The sequence below is a fragment of the Gekko japonicus genome, unplaced genomic scaffold (assembly GCF_001447785.1).
Source record: "Gekko japonicus isolate JY-2015 unplaced genomic scaffold, Gekko_japonicus_V1.1 scaffold948, whole genome shotgun sequence".
Taxonomy (NCBI): domain Eukaryota; kingdom Metazoa; phylum Chordata; class Lepidosauria; order Squamata; family Gekkonidae; genus Gekko; species Gekko japonicus.
The window spans coordinates 332,415-353,303 of record NW_015161978.1 but is presented as its reverse complement, the minus strand read 5'-3'; the positions used below and the strand labels follow the sequence as shown (position 1 = coordinate 353,303).

The 20,889-nt window shown below is 39.6% G+C and overlaps 1 protein-coding gene across 2 annotated transcripts in view; it reads left to right on the top strand.

The window, feature by feature from the left end:
- ZNF521 (zinc finger protein 521) overlaps positions 1–20,889 on the top strand; it is a 407,243-nt gene that overhangs the window by 197,318 nt on the left and 189,036 nt on the right. For both annotated transcript variants that reach the window (XM_015429753.1, XM_015429754.1), the window contains exon 6: positions 6,172–6,256. In XM_015429753.1, the coding sequence (XP_015285239.1) occupies positions 6,172–6,256 (85 nt within the window). The remainder of the gene's footprint in view (positions 1–6,171; positions 6,257–20,889) is intronic.

Genomic DNA, 20,889 nt, shown 5'->3' with positions numbered 1-20,889 from the left:
AATAAAAAATCCCCTCCGGGGGCTTTAAAAAAAAAAAGAAAGAAAAGGGCAGCCTACATCAGATGGTTGTCTTCACAGATTACTCTTTTCATGACATTGATTAATGTTAAAATTCTCATAAGCTAATATGCAATTGAAAACTTTGAAATATGCATACGAATGCATATATGTCATGGTAGTGTCTGAAACTGGATGAACCATGGGATTTACTGATAATTCCTCAGATTTCAGTATGAAATTTCAGATATGTTTATGTCATAGGGTTGCCACATTCCCTCTGGTGACAGGAAATCTCCCACTAGGGTTGCCAGGTCCCCTCACCGTTGCAGCAGGGGGATTTTGGGGGTGTTCTGGGGGTGGACAGGACATCACATGATATGTCCCCAACATAATGATGTCACCTGAAAGTGATGTCATTGCACCAGTATTATTGCATGCAATGTTCTGGTTTGGGGGTAAACCTGTGGGTTTTTGCCTTCTAAATCATAGAGTTTGCCCCCATCCCCAGCGTGACGACATCACCCAAAAGCGACACCATTGCTTCAGGGATGTCGCATGACAACGTCTCTGTTTGGGGATGGGATTTCTCCTGAGTTTGTGAATAACCTTCAAGGTGATGTCACTTCTAAGTCATGTCTGAAGCTGTGTCATCACGCCAGGGAAGCCAATTGCACAGCCCCCTAACAGTGAAAGTCTCCACCGCCACCCACATGCCTGGCAACCCTGTATTTGATATTTATGCACTTGGCATGGTTGATCCATTCCAGTGCTAAACTATAAAAATAGGGATTTTTGAGATGCATTGGTAAATGTAATTCCTGAATATTTCTCTCTGAGATACTTACAGTTTTATTAATTATTGATAAATGTCAAATATTGTGATATTTCTTTAAAAAAACACATTTTAATTGCTTTTATTCTCTACACACCACAGGGAATAAGGGTGAGGGGTCTTCTAAACTAAAATACAGAGTTAGCAAGGATCATATAACGATCTATACACCAATTTCTTGGTATTTCCCTAATATTTGGGTTTTTAAAAAAACATGGAGATTAGCTACTAATATTACTAGTTCAAACAAATACAAGCATAGTTAGTCAATAATCTTAGTATTTCGATAAAAAGTAAAAAAGAAGTCATATATTCAGAGTTAAGCTATTTATCGGCTTTCTTTCCTCTACGTTTGTTTTCATCAAAGGTTAGCTTAATTTTAAGAGGTTTAGGAGCTACTACTCCTAATTCTGATTCAGAGTCCAGAGTTCCTTCTGAAGAGCTACTTGATGAGCTATCGGTGCTTCCTGATCCGTGCTCACTCTTATCTTCTGTAGCATTTTTGTCCTCCACTTTTCCTTTTTCTTCCGCTGAACTTTGGTACTGTTCCAAAAATGCTCTTACTTTTGTAACAGAGTCAATCTTTTCTTTTTTCTCTTTAAAGTTGAAAATAAGTCCTTCTGGAACAATCCATCTGTAGGGAGTGGAATTTTTCTGTAAAAACAATGTTAGGTTTCTGTTTGCTTCCGCCTCTTTCTCACTTCAAATGGAACATCTTTTAAAACTTTCGCTTCTTCTCCTTTGATTTTCAAAGTTATCCCATTAGTCACTTTCAGTATTATATCTCTTGTTGACCTTTTAAAGAATTTCACAAACACTTCACCGGGCAGCTTGTTTTTCTTGATAAATTCTGGATAGGTACGGTATACCATATCCATATCACTTTGTAATAATTGTGCTTTACAGTCTGCCACTGGAGCTAGCGCCTAGCTTAGGATCTCTTTCAGGTTTTCCCCTTTTTTCTGGAATCCCTTGAAATCTTAGGACATATGATGACTTTTCCATCTGTAGTTGTAATAGCTGTTGTTTCTCGGTGGTCTTTTCTTTTTCCACTACCTCCAGTCTTTGATTCAACGTATTTGTCTTATCATCAACCTTCTTCAGCTTTTTGGCTGTCTTCTCTGTTCTTATGCTAGTTTCTTTCAGTTCCTTTTGTAGAGCATCAAAGTTGTTGTTGAGGTTAGTCATCTGATCCAGCAGAGGGTGCAGTGCTGCAGCAGTCATCTTAGGGAGGTCTGTGGTTACTTCTGGTCTGGAGACTGGAGTCGTTGAGTTGGTAGTTTCTGAAGAAGGCTTCGCCCTGGACGCCATTTTTTCAGCCCAATGCAACGTGTTTACATGTTAAGGAAAAGTTCTTTAAAGTCTCTGAAGATCTGTAAGTTACTGTTTTCTTACTAGTCTGCACACCTCTCAACTAGCTTATCATTCTCCCATCATAGCCGTCTCTTTGCCCCTCGTTTTCTTCTTTTTATAGGTTATTCTTTACAGGGTAGAGTTAACTCCTCCCTCTTGCTACTTCTGGGGCTTCAAGGCGGCTTTGCGGTTTCCGCTTAATCGCTTGCTTTGTTAAAATGAGTATTTCACTCACGCTTTACTCCGTGGTTCAAAGTGTTGGGAACATCTCCCTTTGCCCAATCACTTGCACGCTCACTCCGGCATGCGTCTTTGATGCCATGGCTGGCCTCATGGCAGCGGGACCTATCGGGGCAAAGAGGAGCCTCAATCCTTCGCCCGTCACCACAGGAGAGGCACCCCTTGTGCCCCAGGTGCTGAGGGCTCTGGGCCCCCCCGGAATCGTCCGGGACCCCTCCCGTCCAGCATGATCACGGGCTGCTCTCATCGGAGCTGCGCACCTACCAGCAAGTCGCCGAAATCAGAAGTCCCTAACTTTTGTGATATTTCTGACACTGCAACATACACATCGTTCAGATTGCTGAACTAGAGGTTTCTGATAGTTGAAATATGCATCACTTTCACAAAGCGAAACTAATGGATGACTGACAAATGTTGATGTCATTTCATTACTATATGTGGCATATTTAAAACTCAGGAATCCTATTCCCTTCTAAGTCCATTTAGATTTGTGCTGAAAATTATTAATTTTATATTTTTGGACTCTGTAGGAGTGACTATAGGGTAGCTCCTCCCTCCTCCAGAAGCAGGGTTGATTGGCAGAATTTGATCCCGGAGGGGAGCGGCCGGTGGCGCAGGCAGTTAAACGCCTGCTGGTAACATCTACCAACAGCTGCTACAGCTGTTCGAAACCAGCCGCGGCCAGAGTGAGCACCTGGCCCTAGTCCCAGCTCCCGCTAACCCAGTGGTTCGAAAGCGATAATTAACATCAATGCGCGAGTAGATAAATGGGTACCTACCTTAGATGGTAGGGGGCACCCTCCCCCGTTGAGGGGGTTGTTGGAGCATCGGTGAGCGGTGAAGCGGCGAGCGGTGCTGGGCTATACAGAAAAACTCTCAGCACCCCCTCCAGTACCAGAAGCCGTTCCAAGAGTAACCTCTCGGGTGGGTAGGACCGCCCTACTCCAGGACCACCGAGAAGGAAGCTTCACAGTAAGTGAAGACAAATCTTCCGTTCTCCAGTGGTCCTGAGAGTGGGGCGGTCCTCACAAGTGGGACGTAACAAAGCAGTGTGCCCCTAGGGTGGGTGCCCGGCTTCAGGGCCTAGAGGGTGTGCTGCAGAACCCTCCTGCCAAAGGCTGCGTCTGCAGAAGCTATTTTGTCAATTCTATAGTGCTTTGTGAATGAATGAACAGACTTCCAAGTAGTCGCTTTGCAAATCGTCTCTAACGACGGGAAAGACCTATAGGCTACCGATGTAGCTGCTCCCTGCGGGGGTTCCTCACTCTTGCCTTTATATGTCAGTATGATGCACCCCCGAATCCATCTATTAATCGTGGAAGTCGAGATCCTCTGACCCAAATTAGATTTCCTAAAGGACACAGAGAGCATCCGATTTACGGAAGTGTTTGGTCCTATCCAGGTAGTAGCTTCAGGCTCTACGAACATCCAGACAATGCCACTCTCTTTCCTTATCATGTTTTGAATTTGGGCAGAAAGAGGGTAGCACTACGTCTTCCGACCTATGGAAGGTCGAATTCACCTTTGGTACAAAGGCTGGGTCAGGACGAAGTACTACTTTGTCAGCATGGAAGACACAAAGTTCTTTATCTATGGAGAGCGCTGCTAATTATGGGGCTGCTAATTATTTGAAAAGTTGGTATATGAGGACCAATGTCAATCTGTTGCAATGTATCCCTAAACTCTAAACAGGAGGACCTTGATGAGGGCCCCAGTCAGACTCTAGCAGAAGCACTGGATTGTGCAATTTTACTGTAATTTCATTTTGGAAAAGAATTCTTAAGGGATTAAAATCCCTTTTTATCCTCCAGAAACCTCTACCCAACAGCAATATAGTGGTAAAGCTCTCAGGCTGAGGTGTGGTTGTCCTAAATCTACTTTAGCATTGTAGGATCGAAGGAAACATCACACACATGCTCACCCCATTTAAAAAATTCTGACCTGGCAGTCCATCCTGGACCTGAGCCATTTATCACTTATATAGAAGAGAATGAACAAGGTTTCTTGAGTATGGAATGAAAAAAAGAGAAGTCCCCTTTTCTTTCTCACTCCTGAAACCTTTCCCACTCATCTCAAGAGCAAAAGACTCCTTCACTTTCCTCTGTGGTCTGAACTGAGAAAGGAAGGGGAATCTGTGTGCCTTTATCTGAACCTCTGAGTGAGTTGGAAAACAGGAAGAAATATTTCTACTTTTCAGCTCTCCATGGCCCAGCCTAAATCAGCTCCCTTCTCTAGTCAATGGAGAAAGATGGAGGAGTCTTCCAGCTGAAGTCCATTGAGGTCAATGGATTTAGACTGAAGTAAGCTTGCATAGAACTGCAGTGTTGCTCACGTGCAATCTTACTGATTTAAAAGTCAGGGAAGTTTCTTGCTGCTTTTCAATGCTTTATGAGACTGTAGAGATTTTGGTTCTTTTCCAGGCTCAAAAGATGGACAGGAACACCCATCTCCACCTGAAGCCTTTAGCCTAATGGCTGTCATGGAAATTGAGGGCTTGTGGGGAAGGCAAACAATTCCTTCTCTCTTGGCTTCTAGGGATTTCCCACCTTTGCAGGGAGAAGTGAATATTTTTCTGCGGGTTTCTCTAGGTATGCAGAAATCTCCCTCTGGTTTGTAGACAGACCCCTTTTGCTAATCTAGTGATTGGCACATGACCATGTTTTTCACCATTAGAGGGTACAAGACCTGTGAGAAATTACAGGAAGGAAACAAAATAATTTGAAAATCTTCATCCTCCAGATCTCCTCAGTGACTTGAGGAGGCTAATTTGACTTCCCCTCTTTTCCCTTTTCCACATGACATTTAACTTCTGTTAATGTTCCATTCCTTTCCTCCTGGAGTCCTCTGCCTGAACACATGAAGCTGCCTTATAGAGAGACAGACAGACTATTGGTTTATCACAATCATCATTTTCTACTCTGATTGAAAGCATCTCTCCAAGGTCTCAAGCACAGGTCTTTCACATCACTTGCTGCCTGATCCTTTTAACTGGAGATGCTGAGGATTGAATCTGGGACCTTCAGCATGTGAAGCCATTGCGCCACTGAGCCACAGCCCCGTCCCAGATGCTATTTGTGTGTGTGTGTGTGGGGGGGTATTTTTCATTTGGTTAATTTAGGAAGTCATATTTATGTTAATATGTTATTCACAACACACTTATTTTATGATGGCCTTAATCCAAGCCTAATGAAACCTGGAGGAGCATTCTATTCATTTTAACCTACAGATGATCATTGAACCTAGTGTTAATCAGATGTATTTAATGATACTTTTGAAAATTTGCAAGACCTACATAATTTTCTGATGACGTTGTGCTGTAGCAGTTTTATAATGACTTGCTGCTTTGGCAGATTATTTAATTCTAGGTATTAGGCAAAAGACCATTAAAAACACAGGTATAAAGAATTCAACTAGGCAAATAAATCAGAAGCCCCCCCCCAAAAAAAAACACCACATGCACACTTTGGAAAAAGCAGCTAACTGACTTTCTCTTGAATCTAAGAAGAATGATTTCAGCTAAGTTCCTAATGCTTGGGGACCATACATGTTGTAGAGTGGGGTCCAACTCCAGTAGGGTCAAGGATGCTGTTTCTCCTACGAGGTAATCAAGTATACTAGGAACTCTGATTCATTATATTTCAAACGCCTATATATTTAGTTTGCTAATTTTTCACATAAGTATTCTGAGATTTGAAACTGTTTGCACAGTTTGACAAATTAAACTTTTCAACTGCTGTTTTCTTTAGAAGAAGACTTACCAGTGCATCAAGTGCCAGATGGTTTTCTACAATGAATGGGATATCCAAGTTCATGTTGCAAACCACATGATTGGTGAGTGAAGTACTAAATCTTGTTGATGATAGACAGACTGTTCTCCTAGTTGTATTCATCATTGCCTGTAAAATTAAACAGAGTTAAGGAGAAATTAATTGTGCAACCGTCAATGATTTACCCAGGTGTGATAGATTTTTTAAAAAAAATATTATTAGGCCTAATAAAGCATTAGCATGTTTTATTTTCTGCAAGGGCTAGTTTAGACTTCTGCAGAGAATCATATACTACTGCCAGTCAAAACACAGGTGATTAACAAATTAAACTTCTAATCATTTTTGCATTATTGAAAACAAACTAACAGGAATGGTTAATGAACTGGTTGTTAGCTTTCCACAGAGTTTTAGACAGGTTTTAATTTCAGAAGTTATTACGGTAATGACACTACTGAGTGCTACTCAAGCACCTTGGTACCAACATCAGAATTGGCAAGTTTTGTCACTAAGAAACGTAAATAATTCAAATGGCCATAAAAATAGAGATAGATGTTATGTTTAAACAGCCTCTCTCAAATGAAATAAGAGATATAATTTTAAAAAATCTCAAGCACTGCTATTGACAGTATTCAGAATTGCAACTTTTTAACAATAATTCGTTTTTATAGTGTGTACATGAGGCGGTTGAATTTAGGAAATCGTGTAAGAGATACCAAGCATTTTCTTTGAACAGTCATATTTTGCCATTATTTGCTTATTCCCCCAAGGTTATCTGTAATGTTTTTAATTTGGTTACCACTTAGTAATAACACTGAGGGTTCTGCGAGCCAATTAAATTTATCAAGCACATCTTTTGCCCGCTAATAAAACAATATTGCCTTTTGTTACTGACTTTTTTTCCAAAAAATATTTTCCTTTAGCAAAAAGCAAGCATTAAAGTGAATGCCTTTGTAGTTCTTTCACACTCTTTATTTCAGTGGCACTTTTTTCAGTAAATTCATCCCAGCATTCAGTTCTGTTGCTACTGCATGTCCATTTAATGGGAAATTTCTTTTATTGGATCTATTCTAAAAATACTACTTTTGGTGTTACAAGCTAATTTTTATGTATTTCTTCATTGTTAAATCTGAATGAATAATTTAGTGTATAGTTTAACTTAGCTTAAGTTCTATAAAATGCAGGCTGCAGCCCTAAGCATCCTTACTATGAGCACAAGAACTGTAATGGCAATAAGAGATAACCAGAGATCACCCAACACATTTTGATGTTTGAGACAGAAATCAGGACAAACATAACAAACAAAAAATTCTTCCCTTTAATGATTCCATAAAATCAGCAGCCACTTCATCGTTTCTAATGGGCAGGGTGACTATGGCCAAGGAGATCACAGTGGCACAGTAGCAGCGATGAGTGCTGCTGATCAGGTGTAACAACACTGTGGACAGTTTTCATGTGGTATCTTTAAGTCAGGACTCAGACAACCCTTTCTGGATCCATCTATTATCTGACAATATTCCACTCACGATGGAAGGGAAAAAATCACCAAACAATCCTTGCAAGAAAATTTGGATTATTCTTCTGAACCTTATTAAGATGAGGTTTGTGAGTAACAAAAGTGAAGTGTAGACAGTATTAGTAACTTAGGTCAGAAGAAATGCTCCAAAATGATGTTGGCTCAAATCTATATGCACTTTCCAGGCTGAAGAAGCCGAGAAAGAACCAGGGAGGGGAAAAAAATAAGAGAAAAGAAATAGTAGAATTGGGTCCATCTGAAATAAACCTGTGATCAACTATCAGCTGAACTTCTTTATTGTCCAGTAGTTCAAGTGCTTTTTTCCCTGGTCTCTGTCTTGTTAACTTTTACCTGACATGATGGAATGATCATACTGGGGAGACAGATTTGAGTGCCCTTGCGCCATATCTTAAGGCAGGGGTTCTCTGGTCATGGGGCAGGGCCTCATGGGGCTTGGAACACTTTGAGAGGTGTACAGTTTAAGAAAAAGATGGGATCCAAAGGCATATATTGGCTCTTCTTCCCACCAACAGGTGAGGCATGAATGGGTGGACTGCCCTGTAACAAAAGCTATTCATTGATTCCCATTTGATTTTTTATGTGACTGTTCACATTTCAGTCTGATTTGGCAAGTTCCTTGTATGTAGCTTTAGAAGAGACTGAAGACACTCTTTTAACTCCAGTGTTGTACAGGTGTCCCAGCCCACAGTTCTTTCTACATCAGGATTAATATATTCAACAATGTACAAGGAAAGTTCTCTGTGCAATAGATGATTGGTATGGAGTGAAGTGGAGAGGGGCACAGAATATCAAATACATTTAGAATGGAGTAAAGGTTGAGCTCAAAAAGTTTTAAGAAATTCTGTCGTGTAAGCACAGGATGCTACTGTGTCCATCACTGCATTTATACATCGTTATAGAATGAGGAAATAGGCTGCACTCAGAACACAACATAGAAATATTGATCAATAATTCATACTTGAAAATATTCTGTTAGGAGCAGCAAACCCCCCCCCCCTAAAAACAGCTCCTTCTCCCCCACCCTGCCCATTTCTTAATGTTTGCATATTTTAATTAGTTATTTAGCCAGCAGTAGAAAGAGAGCGCTTGACAAGAAGAAAATTGACACTTCTCTGTGTGGGTTCAGGATCACTCTGAAATGTCAGCATCTCGTTGGGTGCGTTTACTTGCCACCCACTTCCACCTGCCTCTGATCATTTGGTAAAGAAAAAAGAAATTTTCTTTTTAGCAGGTGAAACTAGATTAAGCTATACCAGAATCTGACTCCAAAGAGGGTAAATACAGATGGGGTTTTATTGTTGAGACATATCCAGACCTGACTTGTGAGTAGGCACAGATAAAAGCTTTTCTAGCATTAAAGATTTTCATCACAAGAGTAACTTATGGAAGCAGAACTGCTAGTGTTCTACGTTTGCCTACATATTTTATATTCTTAAAATTTGGATAAGAAAGAGGTGCTTTTTCCTTAGTGGTTGTCATGCATGATATTGCTTCATGCCATAACCATAGTGACACAGATTTGTGTGTGCTTACAATAAAATCTAAGAGAAGAAGAAAAAAATGCCGTTACACAAAGCACAGTGTGATTTGCAGGTCATGTTTTGATAGTCTTCGTCGTCTGAGATACAACTGTGTGATGAAAAGCACACAGATTGCTTCTAGGGCAAGACAGGGTTGGAAGAATTCACAACATGCAGTAATTACATGTTCTAAGATCTGGATTCAGTTTTGCTGCACAGGAAGATGGCATCTTTGTGTTTTTACTTGCCAGTACTAATTTCCATATGGTGCTCTGATTTTGTTTTCCACTACTATTCTCCCGCCCTATCCTTGACCATGTTCTCGTTTTTCATTTATAGACTCTTCCAAGATCATACCAGTATAAAAGAGTACTATCAAAATGCTCAAATAGTAATTACTAAGAAAGAGAGAGATGTCTGGTTTAATACACAAACAGTTTCTTATGGTTGCAGAGGGTAAATGAAAACAAGAGACAAATCTGTATTCTGTTTAGGGCTCAAGGAGTCTAGATCCTGTTTTAGGGAACTTGCTATAGTCATAGAAGCATGGCTTAACAAATGAACATTAAATCATGTAGATTTACTGAAGAGTACCAGTTTTTGCAATCTATAAGAGTGTAAGAATATTAAAATTGCAGTTCTACACTAATTTTACCATGTTCTCATTTTTCAGGATGTACCTTCATGTTTACTCAATATTTCTTGAAGCTCCAAATTATTGTCAATTCTTTGTGTAGAAAGTGTTATGTAAAATTAAAAAAGATGTGGCATTGAAATGCAACTTTGGACATAGGCAACTTAATGAAACAATTGTTGTTTGAACAGGTAGGTCAGTCAATAGATAGGTCAGTAAGCTAGTATATCCTTTTGCCTTCTCCCCTCACCATATACAGAGATGAAAGTAATGAGAATCAAATCTATCTTTTTAATTTAGTAAAGGGAATCTTGTATAAAATTTTGAGGCCCTGCAGCTAAAGTGTGAATTTGTAAGTGCTCAGAATGAAGTGCTGGTAGGCACGAGATAATGTAAAGTGATGATATTGCCAAGAACTATTTTATGAAGGCTTAATTTTTTTCAGTCTGATAATTTTTGACCAATAATTAGCAACTACCAATTATCCTGTTTTAGTTAGAAGGAAATCTCTTGCACTGTGGAGTTGGCATTGCAGCTAGCGCATAAATCCCCAAAGAGGTAAATATGTTCCAAATAGCCACAGACAACTGTCTCATGAAACGTAGTGAGCAAATTGCAAGCCGCTGGCTGTGTGCAACACAGAGAAGCACATTTACCACTGAGGGATGATCAGACCAACAAAGAGAATGGTAAAAGGGGGTACAGGGAGCCACAATCATTGTAGTTCTCATCTGTTGTTTCTATCTAAAGTAGCACTCTTTAGCTAAATAAAAAATGTACCGAAAGTTTGGCTGATTAGGTATGGTTTCTTTTAAAATAAGGGGTCTTTAAAATTCTTCTTTTTTTATTACCTCTTCCCATTCTCTTTTTATCCATACATGTATAGACTTAGAATCAATAATGTGATCTATGCATTATTTTGTACTGGATAATTTAAGTATAGCATTTTGTTGAAGAAAAATGATAGAAATAATTCAGGAATATGAAAAAGATTAGGAAAAAGGAGAAAATATAGACAACCAATACTTATTTAAGTTAGGTAGATTTTACCACACACACTGGCTTAAAAGGGGTTCTGTAGGAATCTTGCTTGGCAGCTGATATTTTAATTTATCTGAGGAGAAAAGTTTGCTTTGGAAAGAGGAATAGTATATGAATACTAAAAGACCTCAGGCTCTTCAGAGATGCCAAGGAAGAGTTCCTTATATTAATTACAAGGTACCAATGGTTTACACAGTGACACACCTTTTTGGCTTGTTGTGGGTGCTGACCTTGTAAATCAAATATGTACAACTCAGGGTGGGTCTTCTCTTCACCATGCAACAAGATGAGTTTACAACACAGCAACTGTAACATCAACAACTGAGAAAAAATACAGTTATGAAAATATAACATCTTTGCAATCCCCAAAAACAACGTTTTCATTAACATGAAAATGTATCCTTGTGATATGAAATGGTGTTAGATATTGGTCTGTTTATCATATGTATGTGTTAGTCATCAGCCACAGGTGAACTCAAACCTTTGGGAACACCTTGTTTTTTCAGCCATTCCATGTGCTTGGAGAGCTTCAGGTTCCTTATACCCAAATGTCTTCATCTATTCTTTGTGTTACTTCACCTCACACCACTGCAGTTGATTACTGTCCTTTCCCTGTTTGCCCTTTTCTATCTATGTAAATTCCTCCTTCCTAGAAAAGGCTTCAGGGACAATCCATAGAACTGACAAAAACTGTTCTTGCAGCTTGAGGAACTCATGGGATCAGCATCGGGTACCAGGGGGGTGGCTGCAGCCTGTGTGGGAAATTTGCAGAAATTATGGGCCACCCACCATCACTTGCACCAGGGATCTTGGAATCCAACGTATTACATGAGCAGCTCACATAGTTACTCCCTAGCTGTCCACTTCACTCTATTTCCATATCCAGTAACCTTCTCATAATTCTTCTGCCAGTCCTGTTTTCTGCTCCACATGTTTGATTTATCTATAAGGAGTGTCTTTTGGAAACTAAGCTCAGCTGATTTTTGGCCTTATTTTGCCTTACCTAAGTGTACAACTCAACCCCTTAGATCTTCCCTCTTGTCCCTATGAGGCTTCACCTGCACAGGGATCTTCAGGATTACCCCTGTTCTTCTCATAATTTATATTTAAGGTGCATACCTGCAACACAAGTTATTTTACAGCCTTACTACCTACAGTTTGTTTCCCATGATGGAAGGGTACTTCCACTGGTGGACAAGGAGGTGATTGCTGTCCATTCTCCACTTCAGTTGGCAGATGAGGTCAGCTATTTCTGCTGATTTGCCCCTTGCACCACAGATACTCACTTTGCCCCATATATTGCTCATGAGTTTCCCCTGACCCCCCCCTTTTTTTTGGAGAGTCAGGGGTCTGTAGTAGGAGGGGGATATGGGAAGGTTCCTCTCTGTTCTTCTTGCTGCTCTTATAATAACCAAGATGCAGTGTTCATTACATTAAATTAAATAGTGTATTAGGAACATGTAGTGTTTTTTTTTTTAAGTGTGGTGGTCAGATATTATGTTTGATTCATGCATAATGCCTTGCTGAAATTAGCTCATTTCACGAGCTCATTGATGTCTTCTACAGTGAATCTTTCTGTCAATAAATGTTCCTTTCACCCAAACAGAAGAGTACTCTTTGTGCTTTGTGTACATTAAAGTATATTTCTTCAAGTATGAAATGATTGAATAAATCTGATACAGTGTCATATACAAAGTAGGGAATAATAGTTTATTCTCTTGAAGAAATCATCCAGACATTCATGCACCTGAAATTCTTTGAACCACTTCCCTTTGCTGTCAGCAGTTCTTCATAAAAAGGTGGTTGGATGATAGAAATTAATATGCAGCAGTATGTCCAGTGTTAGTCATATGTAGATAAGTATAGTCTTTTTTCATCATACCGATCCCACAGCTCTATTGCACATCGAGTGTTCCATAAAAGCAAAGTCTATCCTTTACCATACAGTTTGGAGAATAACTCCACGTGCACTGGAGTGTGTGCACATTGGAGATTTTCTATTGTGATTTGTGTATGAAATGCTCCTTACTGGAGGGCAGCAAGTGAATGATATAAGTAGTTTTGGGAATGTCAACTTCAAAACATAAGGGCTTGAATAGTTTGACTCTCACACTTCTCCTTAGTCACTGTGGAGGCTTTCCAATACCTCAGCGCTCACTTCCATTCCTGTTTGCAGTTTAACATGTGCAAGATCAAGAAGCCCTTATGCACATGGAAGAACTAGCAGCAGAAGAAGTGAGTACCACAAAGGAAAAAAGCCTCCTCAACAGTCAGACAGAAGTTTGGGGGTTGGGGGGTGGAATATAGGATCTAAGTCATCAATTCTACCAGTTAGAAAATGCATATGAACCTTTAGGTCTTGCACATATTTCTATTCACTGTGGCCTGCAAATCTAACTGCCAGATAACATTCAGAATTTTAAAACCTGATGTGTATATTGACAAAGTTTTTAATGCCTTTTTTATTCTACCAGCCAAACAGATAAACTTAGGGACAAGCTAGGCATGAGGGAAGAGTGATCCATGTGTTCTCCTGTTCATGTTAGAAACTGACTCTTCAGTGTCTACTTTAATTTACCCCCACACACACCAAAAAAAACAACCATGCAGATGATTGAAGCTAAACACTTCTCCTTCTACTGGTTTACCTTGCTGTATTCTGTTACTTTTGCAGTTTTCTTCCATCCCTGCCCACTTCTGGTATCAGCTGGAAGAAAAATCATTAAAGTGGTAGATTGCAATGAGATAAGTAGGGTGCAAGCTTCCCCTCCCTTCAGTCATGTGTCCTTTTCTTGTTAAAAAAAAAGACACCATTACTCCCACTTAAGACAGGTACATTTTTATGGATTCCTCCATCGTAGCTAACTTGGCTCTCAGATCTAAGTCATATTCCAGCATTGTGTGTAAATTCAATACCTACATGTGAGAAAATGGATGTTGCTCCTTTAATTACAGAATTCCAGGTGGTTTCAGAGGGTAGCTGTGCTCGTCTACAGTAGAAACAACTAGCACCTTAGAAACCAGCAAGATTTGGGGAGCATATGCTTTATCTCTCAAAAGCTCACCCCCCCAAAAAAATCTTGTTGGTCTCTAAAGAGCTACTTCACTCGAATCTAAAACCTCAGGTGAAACAGTGGAAAATATCATTTTTCCCTGCCTGCTAGCATTAGGAGACTGTTTAATACGTTGCATTTTTGTACACTAATTGTTAGCATTCCATTTGATAGTAACAACAGTAAATACAGGCTATAGGTGTAAAATCCAGGAATTTGTTAAAATGGTGAATTTTTGTTTTATTTAATAAAAGGCTGAGGATGGAAAAAGATTAAATCTGTGCTTTGTTTAATACTAACAGAAAGCTACCCTCATGTGGGCAATGCTGGCTTATTTGAAAAGCTCATAAAGGGTTTCTACATGGACCATACAAAAGGGATACTTTCTCTTTAATAGCCATCTGTACAGGAGAGATGAGAAGTGGGCCAGGTCATCTCTCCTCAGCTGTCATGATATTAACGTAGGTAATGGAGCAAGCTCTGCATTCTGCTGGGTGTTGTTTTTCATAGATGTTCATCGATTTACACAGATAATTCTATTTATTTCTTAGAGTTGGTCCAAGCAAACCAGGCAGAATAACAAACACCGAAGCATTTCAAATGACTTTATCTTTGTTGATTTGTAATATAACTTTTTGTCTAAAAAAAATGGTGTTACACCTACTGTGCAGATGGCTGCATGATTTGTAAACCAGCCAAAACATTTAAACAAATGTGTGGTCTGGGGATAGATTAAATAAAGGATAAAATGGAATGTGGACCACAAATTCTAATAATCAGATGATTCTAAGTTCTGTGTAGTGTGGAGAGACAGTAACAGTGATAGCAAGGAATGCTTGCCAATGACAGCAAGGTGCCTAACAGATCACAGGATGGAGCCTGTGGCCTAGTAGGCCTCAGTTTGCGAGCTGCACATTTGCTGTACAGCTGGCAGCTCTGTGTGGGGACATCAGATAAAACTTATGGAAAATGAAGTGTTACTGCCTAGTATAAATTCAGGCAAAGAAGGAATTTGCAGACAACTGCAAGCAGGATTCAGGGTACCAACGAAGCACATAGCAAATTTGAGGAGGTTTCAATTATCTGCACAATTTAACCAAAAAATAATTGCAAGATGAGTTTTAAAAGAGTAAGTACAGGTTTAAACGTTCTGTGCCGGTCTCCGTATTTGAAGCACTTTGTCCTTTTAAAACTATTACCACTCTCAAAATCCTACTCAGTTTCTAACTATGACCTAAATCTTCTCTCAAGTTATTTATTATAAAAATTCTGTTCCAACTGAAATAGAGCAGAAAGGCAGCTAGTATGTTAATATTAGATTACTTACAGCAACGCTTTGATTTCAGCTGAATTTTTTTATATTAGAATGGAAAAGAAAAGATTTTTTTTAAAAGAAGCCTTCTTTGTTTAAAGAAATTGATTTCTAATCTACTTATTCATGATCAGTCTGTGCACACATGACAACAGTAGATCTTGTTTCAGAACTTAAAGTTTCTATAGCATAAAATATCAAAAACATCAAATATATATACAGTTATGAAGTTATTTAATGAAAATGAATAGTTCAGTTTTTATATCTACAAGTAGAATATAACATTTAATGTTTGCCTATTCTGTATTTTGTCCAATGCCTTATTTTATGAAGAACATTTATCAAAATAGGCTGGATGTACCAAATTTTTAAAACATACATTATTGAAATGGAGAAAACTCTCCAAATCTGGAAAATACAAGTGTTTGTTATAATTATTTCACATGAAGTGCATAATCGAATTTGACTTAATCCCCAAAACCCAATTTAAATCAGCACTGCTGTTGCGAATCACTCTGGACCCCTCCCCCAACACTTCCTTTGCCCCCCCTTCACCCAGACCCAAAGCAAGAATTATATGAAATCAGATCACATGGCTTGCTGTTACTATAAATTAAGGTGGATGGGCATTCAGGAATTGTGTGATCCCTGCACAAGGATTATTTAAGGAAAGTACCAGCTAAGGGAAACACGATTGTCCGACTTCTCCTTCAACATGCAGCTTCAGTCGTTAGAAAGAACAGGAGGAGGGGCATGAGAGCGAGTTTTTAACAAGTTGCTCCTGAATTTGCACACCAGTGGAATCATTGCTTGACTCAAGGGAACCAGGACACCTGAAATTTTATCCTTCTGGTTCCCTACAGCCTGGAAAATCAGGGACAGTAGTGGATATTTGGCCTTAGTTGGGAATATGCTACCATTTTACACTGGTGGGTTTTTTTCTCTGTGAGTTCATTATTTCAAGAACTATTATTGTACAGTTTATTCATTTTGGTACAGATTTTGTTAATTTCCATCTTTATTGAACCAAGTCAAGGTTACACAGAGTAGTGCATGGAATTTCACACAATGCAAGGAATCTCTAATTAACTTACACTATGTAGAAGAAGAAGAAGAGATTGGATTTATACCCCACCCTTCACTACCCAAAGGTGTCTCAGAGTGGCTTACAAACTCCTTTCCCTTCCCCTCCCCACAACAGACACCCTGTGAGGTAGGTGGGGCTGAGAGAGCTCTGACAGAAACTGCTCTTTTTCAAGAGCAGCTGTGCCAGAGTTATGGCTTGCCCAAGGTCATCCAGCCAGGTGCAAGTGGAGGAGTGGGGAATCAAACCCGGTTCTCCCATATTAGAGTCCGCACACTCAACCACTACACCAAACTGGCTCTCTCTTCTGTGGTACATAGCATTGACAACATGTTTAAATCCACTGTGTCAGCTTTTCCTTTTGTTTCTCTTTGCATGTGGGATGTTTGTATTTTTCATTTTTTAAAATTGCATATAGAGTATACAGATTTTTTTAAAAAAGAAAACAGATTCACTTTCACAGCAAAAAGGAAGCCCCTGTTTAACATATTTGCTCAGGTAATTTTAGACTGCATTCCTCTTTAAAAGATCCAATAAATGCTACAAATAGAAGAAAAATAGGCAAGTTTGTGTGTGTTAAATTTCAGCTGCTCATATTGCTGCATTTGGTTAGCTAGCAGGGTTTCGTAGGTCACCTTTAGAATTTTATGCCTATGACAGCAGTAGCTACCTGCCAAGATTGTGAGGCATCTCACAGCTCTCAGGATGGAGCTTGTGGCCTGGTAGGCCGCAGTTGGAGGGGTACACATTTGCTGTACAGCTGGCGGCACTGTATGGGGCAGCAGTGTGGGCTGTTAGGGAGCTGGAAAGGAGACAAGCATGAAATTTCTTCTAACCCCAACTCTGTTTTTCTATACTGTTGGCTGCTTCTCAGTTCCTTGACAAAAAAACCAATCAGGCACCCTTTAATCCGCCTGTGATTACCAGTGGTATAAAAAGAGAAGCATAATGAGGAAAAATGCCTCGTTTTGTTGCCTTCAAAAGCCAACAAATTGGAGTTAACTTGACAGGAAGTGGCTTAATAATTAGATTATTTATTTATTCCTGACACATATCCCCCTGTTACTAGTCTCAGGAGACCCTGTAGATGGTACGATTTTCAAGCTGCCATTACTTCGCTGTCTTCTGTGAACAAAGAAGCTACTGTCTATCAGTCAATTAAATGCACTCTTTAAGCAGAGGCTGAGAAGTCCTCAATGGATAGAGCCCTGGGACATTGTGGCTGATGATTCCTTTCTCTGTACTGTACATCACACTCTCAACTACAGTCCCCACAGAGATGGAATAAAGTCATGCATTAAAATATCACTTGTTGATTTGTTTGCTAATGAAGAGCCATTGAAATGTTTGTGTATTTCTATGGCAAAACTGTTGATAAAAAGACTATTTGCTCGCATATCTTACTTTGTCTTTAGGAAATGTTTATTTAAAGTTTACTAAAATTAAGATTAACACATTAAGGCAACCAGACCAATTTGAAAATCCCTGTGAGGATAAGGTACAATGAAGGAACATCTCTGATTATTTAAATGTGCCATATGGAGAAGCTTTAAAAGACCAGGATAGCAGTTCTGCAATGAATGCTGAAAGAACCTAGGGAAAAATCATATACAACAAACCATTAATGTTTTTGTGACCTGCAGGTCACTTATTTGCAGTTAGTGATCCTGTCACATGATGCGGTCTCCAGCCTGTCTTTACCCCCACATTTTTGTGACCTGCAGGTCACTTATTTGCACTTAGTGGTCCTGTCACAGTTAGTGGTCCAGCCTGTCCTTACCCCCACGACGCCATTATCATAACCATTACATCATTACATTTTGAAGGAGATTTGCTTATTTTGGTATTTGTGAACTTCACTATTAGTGGTGATCCTGGGAACAGATCTGCAAATGATGACAGTCTACTATACTCACTTGGTTCTTTGACACCATTGCCATGACTTGTTTAAATGAAGTTGTACACCCCATCTTCACCACTTGTAGGTGTACTACAATTGACTTTTAAATAGTTATGGACAAACGTCCCTTGGTTTGTCTTAATTTATACTTGCAATCTTTCTGTATGAACAGTTGGAAAAACATTTAGTACAATTAAAATGATCATTCCACCTTTCTCGTTACCACTTTCCCCAGTTACCTTCTTTATTCCAGATTTTCCTGGTGGCAGGTCAAGGACAGTGGCAGAGGCAAAATGTAGTTCTTCATGGCTCCCGATTCCATTGGAATGGTGCCACTGTTGCGATATTCTAGGTGTCAGATACAGAGAGGGAGCTAGATGCTTGCCATCCTGCTCCACTACCAAGTGAGTTTGGGAGGATATAAGGAGGTGGCAGGAAAGGGATGGACTACCCTAAATTGATTTCCGGCCCTACACTAGAATGTTCTGGGCTTGTCTCATAATGTGATAAGGTATCTGTAAACTCCCTCAGCTTAAAATTCACTTCCACCCCTGATTTTAACAGGGAAATCCTGCAATTCAAGATGGCTTCAAATTAAACAATTTAATTTTTTCTATTCTGTTATTCCAATTCATTTTGTTAGAAAAGCTTAGACACTCAAAGGTGTTCTATAATAGAAAATAAATCTGAAACCCATTCATTAATTGGTGATTAATATATTTCAGGATTAGGTTAAGCAAGGCCTTACCTCCTGCCCAGTCAAGTATGTTCTGGTTAATATCCAATTATCTGCACCTTCGTACTTATTATGTCTTAATATTTTGGATATGATAATCAGAAACTTGAGAGTAATACTAATGAGGAGCATAGAGCAGGAATTAACCAGTGACATACTCAATGATCCTTACTTGGAAAGGTATTTCTTTTCTTGTGTTCCACATAGCAGTAAGGCTTTCCTGTGATACAGCATACATTAAGGGATTATTCTCCAACATTTAATATATTTTGCCTATATGAATATAATTTGTTTAATATGGATTATTCTCAATGAAATGTCTAAAGCTGGGGTGTTTGTTTCTCAGTTCAGTCAGCCAAAGTTTGAAGCTTATAATAGTAGCAAGGTAATAAACAATTGCAGTAGATTTCATAGCATACATGGATGTTCATACAGGAAAAGTGTAGCACACAAAACAGTAGTTGGTATGAAAGCTAGTTGCCATGTGCAGAGTGATACAGACTGGTGCTGTCAAGCAGGTTTTTGCAAGTACTGCTAGCAGTTAACTAGTTGGTATTACTGTTGGCTGTCATTATTTCCAGTTGTATCCCATTATTTCTCCATGGTGCTTGGGATCAATTCCCCCAGGTCCACCAGCGGGTTGCTAGGTGATGTTTTCTTATCATGAGTTCTCAGAATAATCAAATAAGAACCAATTTTTCCCTTGCCCCCTCCCTACAAATCATCCTAGAAGAGTAGGTTGGGTAGATTTCCACAACAGTTGTTTGGGTTGTATTACTAGTATGGGGGCTGCCCATAGTTCTTCATGAAATGGCACAAATTCAGTGGCATTTTTAAAATGAAAAGGTATTTTATTTCTCCTCCTTGAAAATATTCCTCCCATTGTTGACAAATTTGTGGCCAGCATTTATTTAACTAGCATTGATTATTTCAGCTCCGTAGCTGAGCATTCTTAGAAAGTTATGAACAGGATCAAGCAGACATATCGAATACGAAAGACCTCAGTCCATAGCCCGTTTCACAATATCATTCTAAACCAGATGTTGTCTGTTGTCGGACCAGTTCAATGAAAGCGATACAGGGGTGGGAGTTTCATAGAGCAAACTTCATCCCGTTAATGAGCCGTCTCTGAAGCAATATGACCATTTCAAACTACACTGCTTCCCCCACCCGCTGGCCTTTTTCACCACATGATCTTGCTTGCTCCTTCCCCCCTGAAGTTCTATGTTGAGGGCTGTAGTGCTAAACCAATATAGTCTCTCAGTGGAGTCAAGGCATCTCAATGGTGTTGCTGTAACACTAAAGTGCTATATTGGTTTAGCACTCAGAACTTTTGAAAAAAAAGTGGTGAGAAAGATTGTGTAGTGAAAAAGGGATGAAAACAGTTTCCTTCAAAACAGGCCCGGCCTTGCTTTTCTAGTGGGACGCAAGCAGCTTTGTATGAACAGGTAAATAAAATCTGTTAGCAACTGGTTGCTAAAATGGTTGTGTCTGAACTGACAGAAAAAATCTGTTAGCAACCTGCTACTAAAACGGACCTAAAGAGCCTCTTGCTCAGAGTAAAAGAGGAGAGCGCAAAAAGCTCAACATCAAAAAAACTAAGATCATGGCATCCGGCCCCATCACTCCTTGGCAAATAGAAGGGGAAGTCGTGGAAGTAGTGACAGACTTCACGTTCCTGGGATCCCAGATCACCGCAGACTGTGACTGCAGCCATGAAATTAAAAGACGCCTGCTCCTTGGGAGGAAAGCGATGGCGAACCTAAACAGCATGATAAAAAGTAGAGACATCACCCTGCCAACAAAAGTCCGCATGGTCAAAGCAATGGTATTCCCAGTAGTCATGTATGGCTGCGAGAGTTGGACTATAAGGAAGGCCGAGC